Genomic DNA, 7,493 nt, shown 5'->3' with positions numbered 1-7,493 from the left:
CTAATATTAATTATTTGTTATGTTAATTCACTATATCTTACATAGCTTATATGAAGGGAGTATTATTACCCTGGTCCAAAATCATGATGTATCGGAGAAGTGATATGATTTTGCATATAAACATGAAAAAATGAACAAAGAACACAATGGTATTGTCTCTTAATAGTATTTTATTTAAAAGTTCACAATTAAATCTCTTATAATAACATAAAAATGTTTAAAAGCCAGAAAGGTTGTCAGAAGGACTTTTCTTATATGCAGAAGGAAGAAGGACCTTGTGCTTAAAATGTGTGTGACCCATGGTTTATTGTGTGTCTTGGTAGATTAAAAAATCTATAATCTGAAGAAAATTAATATCACTTTGAAGTTATTTCAAAATTGGTAGGGGTAGAAAGGAGATGACATAAATATGGATTTATCTTGGTTCAGATTAAAATTCAAAGTAAATAAGAATAAAACCACCTCTGAATTATCTACCATCTGCTGAAAATACAAAATTGAAAACCAGTGTCCTTTGAAGGAATGCATGCTTTGAAGACCTCTATATAGGAGGGAGACAGATAATCCTGGATGATCCAGATTGGTAAAAATTATGTTTAAAAAGTAAAATACAAACATCAGGATAAAGGGAGTCATACATTAAACCCTTATTTCATTTTAACAAATTTTTTACAGTATTTTGACATATGAATGTATCCTGAGTGTGGCAGATACTATTGACGACAATAGAGTCTTTTAAGATAGGTGGGAAGATTCTGGAAGATAGAGCAGCAACTTTTTCTACTGTGATCATCATTAATCAGCACCATAAAAATATTAGCTGCAAAAAAAGCACTTAGGGATGCATCGTTTACCAAAAATAAGGCAACAGTACATACATGATGTCTTATGAAGAACAATTTATTTAGAAAGGACTCTTTCAGAAGTTTTGTTAAAAGTCACTATCAAAAATTTAATTACAAAGGAAAAGACCATTATGGCATAACTAAGTACACTGAAATAAAGTTTAGTATCAATATTCATCTCTGGGAAGAAAGTTGGAAATCTGTTCCTTTTGAGGAAAATGTGGCTGGAGCTGATTTAAGAAAGGAGCTGGGACATGTATTCTTTATACTCCTTTGCCAGCACTGTACTGCCTGTAGTGGAAAAGACTCTTGGAGTCCACATGGCGAGATTTCTGCACAGCTTCAGCAAAAAGTTTGGTCACCTAGAAACAAAAGAGTAGAAAGTTTAGTAACCCCCATGGTATAAAAGTGAATATTGGATAAGACAGGAGTGAAAAGTGGCAGTTTCTGTTCCCAATTTTCAAATAGACATGGGATTAAAAAAATTATGCCATGGGAGCTTTCTTCTTTATCTTAGGATTTATCATAAATAAGATTTTTTTCTGCCATCTACCCCCATCAGGATTATAACTGATCTCATAAAAAATATGATGAAGAAAAATTTAATAAATTAGAGTGTGATAAATATGGTATGTCCTCAGGCTCTTGTAAAATTGGACATCCTCATGTATCATTTTCAAGGATTAGGACAATTGCTTGGAATAAATCTGTTGTTTTAATGTGGTTGTGTTCATTTAGAATCAATGTAATAAGTCAATATGTAATTTTATTGTAAAAATTTAGATAAAAATCTTTCATTCCATAAACTATAACACTTTCTATTAAAAGATTAATAGTATGTTAATGAGGGACTGGGGATACCTGTGTCTTCTGACTATCTTGGTTGTCTGCACAAGGGAGTCCATAAACTAGCATAAGAGCATCACTATTTTAGCATGTTACAAGAAGAGAAGGAGAGGGACGTGCATCTATTCAAGATTACTCTTATGGGAATAAAAGCTAAAATAAAAACCACATCCAGCCTACACTTAAAAAATAATATACCTGGAAATTAGTGAGTAGGGCAATTCCACTGTCAACAGCTGTCCTCCGAATCACATAATTATCATGGACAAACTTGGTGTTGTTATTAGGGAGGTTAATCACCAGGTCAATGCTGCCATCTTTAATCAATCTGTAAAAATAAATAAAATAAACCCAAACTTGTATCTTGCATAATTAGTTTTCAAAATATGAGCATGAATTAATATTATTCATTAAATCAATGCCATTCTGAGTTGATTGCCACCTTCCTAACTCTATTTATAGGTAGATGTTTAAATTACACTCATGTGGGAGTTCTAATTGTTTATTATCTTCTTGAAAGAAGTATGGCAAAAGTCTAATGGAAATATTTGTTTTCTTTGTGAAATACTGTCTAGAAAAGTAAGAAGAATAACTGAGTGGAAATTTCTTTCTAGACAAAGGATTGCTAATTTGATAAATGATGTTCAGTTTATAAGTCAGTGATTCCTACAGTACCGAAGGCCAGGCCACCCCATACCTTCAGTCTTGCATTCTTTTATCTATAATTCCTTTCCCCAATGCTCCTGGTTGAGAATGCAAAGGGAAGGTTTCCTGTGATTGGGAATTATATTATTTCACATTCTGTTGCTAGAAACACGGAAATGTCAAAACCATTGTGTTGTGTGCTAATTACTGTTCTACAGAGTTCTAAGCAAGGAGTTTATAGGATCTTTGGGAGTTTCTAAAGTCTGAACAACTTACCCTTCTTCTTTTTATCAATTTGATAATAATTTATAGATTGCCTTCTTAACAGTTTTTCATAAGATTTAGTATAATTTATCAAAACAATAGGCTATCAATTAAATGGAGCAACCAAGAATGATCTCCTATGTATGGATTATGTTAATTGTAAAAATTTGATTTAATGTTGCTTTTTGAAGGCTCAGCCTGTTTTCTGAAATAACATTATCCAAAAACTAATTATAATATGGCATAATGGAAAATTAGGTAAATTATTGGACGAAGGCACTTTCATGAAACTTATCATTTCTTTTGCAAATTGCAAGTGCTCAAATTGACTGATTAATATACTAACTGGGTGAAATGTAACCAATACTATACTTGATGTTCACATCACTTAATATAAATTTAACATGGAATAATAAAGTGTTTTAATAAAGTTTACATGTGCTAACTGAAAAACTGGTTAAGGAAAGCACCTTACTGGGGAATATTTTGAGGGATACAGCATATACAGAAATGTACAATAGTACACAGATGACACCATGTATTTTATAGGTACAGCACAATTCAGGCTGGAGTGATAGCACAGAGGTAGGGCACGGCCGACCTGGGTTCGATTCCTCCGTCCCACTTGGAGAGCCCAGCAAGCTACCTGTGGCGTATTCGATATGCCAAAAACAGTAACAAGTCTCACAATGGAGATGTTACTGGTGTTCTCTCGAGCAAATCACTGAGCAATGGGATGACAGTGACAGTGACAGAACAATTCATGACAGTAAATCTTAACTATTATCCACACATTTCCTAAACCTATTGTTGCAAAGTAAGGGGACTTTTCACATCCTACTAGCTCCCCAAAGTATTCCTCCTAATTGTTTTGTCAGAAAATAATCTGCCCAGTTCTTACTTTCGGATGGAAGAGAGGCTGGGGTTCTGTCCTTCCTGAGATGGCCATGCCACTGGAGTGGCAGGGACATTGTTGGCATTAAGCCAGTCTGATGTGGCTTCTGTGGCAAAGAGCTGCATTTAAAAAGAAAAAAAAAAGATTAGTTTATCACTGTGGAGACTCAAATGTCATTTCAAATGTAATTTTATTTCATGTCATTTTTAAGCTTATTTTAATTTTATTTCTAAGCTTATTTAAATTTTGGCACTATGATTTATAATACTATTAATGATAAGGTTTTGTGCACAAAATGTTTCTGTGCCAGACCCTTTACCAGAGTGTCTCCTCCACCTCACCATCCCCTTCTCCCCATCTTCCAACCCCACCATGGAAAGTCCCATTCTGTAGACCAGTTTTCAGGTTCTGTTGCTTTCGGCTCTCTGTATTCCATTGCTATGTTTCTTTCTATCTGATCATTCTGTATCTGCTGCTCTCCTTCTGACATATGCCATTTTTAACATATAGCATAAAACTAGTCTTGAGTATGAGGAATATAATACATACATATAGACTAGAATTGGTAGCTACTCTTGCAAAAGGAAAACTACAGAGTTGTTTATGGCTGAGAATTCATTGTTAGCAGACAATCAAAGTCTCATGATCATATGCCCAAACACCAAGCGTTGGAGATGTCTATGTTCATTAACCAACCTTTAGGAGGAAGTTTTATAGCAAATACATTTCTAATAGTTAAAAACATGACTTCACATATAAATGGAAAAAAAAGAAAAAAATGGATAATCATTGGACTTTTATCCCAATTTACCATAGCAAACCATGTTTTCAGCTGGCAACTTCTTTTACAGCTGTGCTAATTTTAATACAAAATATTGATTATTTTATTCCATTGAAGTTTTGAAACTACTCAAACAGCTATATCAGGTTGGTATAATTTTGAACTATTTTATTCTCTTAGATTTTTCATATTTTCTTTGGAGATATATTTAAATGCTGACAAATATCAACTTAAAAAAAAAAGAATGAATACCACATACCTTGAACCCTTCATTGTGTAATTGTTCTGCCACACCAAGGAATCTTGGACGGAATGATTGCTGAAATTATAATAACTTAATCAAATTTACTTTCTAGACAAACATGTTCTTTAGTTATGTACAGTGTTGTATTCTCCCGTGAAATATCATTTGTTGCTGGACACTTATTATTCAGATATGCTGATTTTTTATCATTTTATCCACTGATATTAAGTATAAGTTCTTGTTTTCCAATAAAACCAAATTTTCATTTATGCTTTCTTGTCTCTACTATCTTATTATTTACCTTGTCTTCAAATAAATTCACTCCCCCTATTTATTTATTTGGGTTGTTTTTGTTTTGTTTTGTTTTGTTTTGGTTTTCGTGCCTCACCCAGAATTCAGATCAGAAGTATGCAAGACCAATTACTCACTGTACTATTTCTACTCCCACTCTCAAATTCCTTTTTAATTAACTTAGTTTCTGTAGATACATTCAGATATAATCTAAATCTGCAAGGACCCTTTTCCTGATCAGGGAGGATAAAGACACATGAGTTAAGAGTGTAACACTAACTCAGTCTCATTGGATGTCCTGTTTAACCTGCTCAGCAATAAGCTGAGATCTAACTTTGTCTTCTCTAACCAGACCCCATTCTGCTGTTCAAACAAAACCCCTTAAAAGAATTCAATCATACAAAACTCAGTTCTGGTTCACCGTTGAGACAATATAGGACTTATGGCTAAAAGAACGAACTCTGGAGTCAACAAGCTGCATTGTAAATCCTGGATATAAATGTCCGTGGGTAGTATTGCTAAGAAAGGGTCATGTTTTCAAAGCTGTTTTATTAATTTTAAAATCAGGAATGTTGTATATTTACATTTTGAGATTCCTCATAACCAAGTTCTCGAGCAACATAAACTCTCTCTGTGATGCTTTCCCCATCTTTGAGACTAAAAATAGGATCCATTGATAGAGCATTTGGTGAGCTAATTTCAAGTAAGGTATGATTGAATTACATCTGGATAATTAATAATCTTTATATGTATCAACAATTGCTATTAAAATAATGGATCTGTCAGTTTCTCAGATGCTTCCTGCCCTGGAACCCTACTTTCCAAATCTGGATTCTTTTACTGACAGTCACATTTAAAACACTGACAAAGTTATCTCTCATATATATTTACATACAAACAAGCTTTCCCAACATTCCATTTTACCATTCACATATTTTCATATATCATTACAGTGACCTTCCTAGAATCTCAACTATATCCATCTAATTTCCAGCTTCTGCCCTCCTTGATTCCTGCTCTTTGTTTGTTTTCCTTCTGAACATACCTCTCCACTGTTACTTAATGCCAGTATTTGCAAGACAGAAGTAAAGATAAAAGAGAGCAGAATTAGGCAGCTTTACATGAAAACCTAACTCAGCTGAAGTAAGTACACAAAATCATGTATTGCTAGACACATACACAGTGTCTACATGTACATATACATTATTCATAAATATATATGACATGTACACATATTATTTGAAATAACATTTTGGCTGTTTTTAAGGACAAAACATGAAAACAGATGATAAAATTGGGGACTTTAATAAATGGTTTGTGAACTATTTAGAAATCATTTTGGTTATTTCTTATAAGATCAAATAAATGATCTTATTTTAGAGTTTCATAGAAACTAAGAGTCAACAATAAAACATAGCAAGATTCTTGGGCAATTTTGATAATGTTCAGCTCATAAAAGCTTCTAATATTTATTTGCAGAGGCTTTCTGAGAACAGATCTAAATCCTACGAAAAGACCCCAAAGACTATGTTCACATATAAAATTCTTTCAGATCCTGGCCCTCTCAATCCCAGAACTGCAGTTTTATGAGAGGAAACTGTGGAAAATAGAGAAGATAAATGCAACTCTATGAATCTCAGCTAAGGCAGGCTCAGGGGTTATTCATGACAGTCTTTTAAAACACGAATTGCAACTGTGCCCAAGATTGTAGCTTTCCGTTTCTGCTTACGAATAAACAGAAAAAAATGGTCTTATATGCAAGAAACTTATGAGTATACATAAAAAATGAAGTAAGTATAAAATCAGAAAGCAACTCACAGTGCCATCTATGCAATTAAATGAGGCATGTGGCAATCTACTACAGGTTAAACAAATAAAGCAATCACTTATTCATTTATTTACTTGGAAACCAAGGGGCTAAATTAGATGATATTTTATTTTATATACATATTTTAAAGTTCTTTGAATGAAGTAAACATAAATATTAAAAATAAACTTCTGGTTTGTTAGGTGCCCCAAATATGTAGGATTATATTGTGACCTACTAAACACAGAACAGACTTATGTAAGCACCAAAACATATGAGATGGCTAAACAACTAGGCCCACCACATACTTAACTACTAGGTGTATTAATCATATATTGTACTATGCTCAGTCTCTTTAACTTTTACACCTAGCAAAAAGTCACTGATAATATATAACTAACGCTGAATCAACATTAACATTTCACTGAACAGGTTTTCTAAAATATTATTTCACAAGTACAGAAGTTCTCAAATGTGGTCCCTTTAACATCACTATCACCCAAGAAATTTGTTTGAACTAGGAAAATTGAGTCCTGCTCAAGATCTATGAAATCAAACACTGTGAGTATATTACAGTAATCTGAATTTTAACAAACGCTCTATGTAACTCTATATAGAAATAACAGTGAATCAGGAGATAGGCGAACTACCCTTTATTCATTTTATAATTTGAGATGAAAACACGTTAACCCAAAACACAATGAAAATGTTATGGGAGGAGTACTAGAATTCATTTTTTTTCTTTTCCTTTGCCACCTTAAAGTAAAATAAGCCAGCAAGTCCTATAAGACCTGCAAACACTAGTCAGAACCTCATTATGGAACTGTTTCAGTGTTGTCCCCCAAGTGGAAAAGATAAATATCTGACATGACAGT

General features: G+C 33.2%; 1 protein-coding gene across 1 annotated transcript in view; it reads right to left on the bottom strand.

The window, feature by feature from the left end:
* Positions 1-882: 882 nt before the first annotated feature.
* CPS1 (carbamoyl-phosphate synthase 1) overlaps positions 883-7,493 on the bottom strand; it is a 120,929-nt gene continuing 114,318 nt past the window's right edge. Inside the window, exons 35-38 of the mRNA XM_004601328.3 lie at positions 4,536-4,595; positions 3,502-3,614; positions 1,890-2,019; positions 883-1,207 (exon numbers count right to left, since the gene is read on the bottom strand). Of these exons, the coding sequence (XP_004601385.2) occupies positions 1,109-1,207; positions 1,890-2,019; positions 3,502-3,614; positions 4,536-4,595 (402 nt within the window). The 3' untranslated portion in view covers positions 883-1,108. The remainder of the gene's footprint in view (positions 1,208-1,889; positions 2,020-3,501; positions 3,615-4,535; positions 4,596-7,493) is intronic.

This window comes from Sorex araneus, chromosome X (assembly GCF_027595985.1).
Source record: "Sorex araneus isolate mSorAra2 chromosome X, mSorAra2.pri, whole genome shotgun sequence".
Classification (NCBI taxonomy): domain Eukaryota; kingdom Metazoa; phylum Chordata; class Mammalia; order Eulipotyphla; family Soricidae; genus Sorex; species Sorex araneus.
This window is presented reverse-complemented; position numbering and strand designations above follow the sequence as displayed.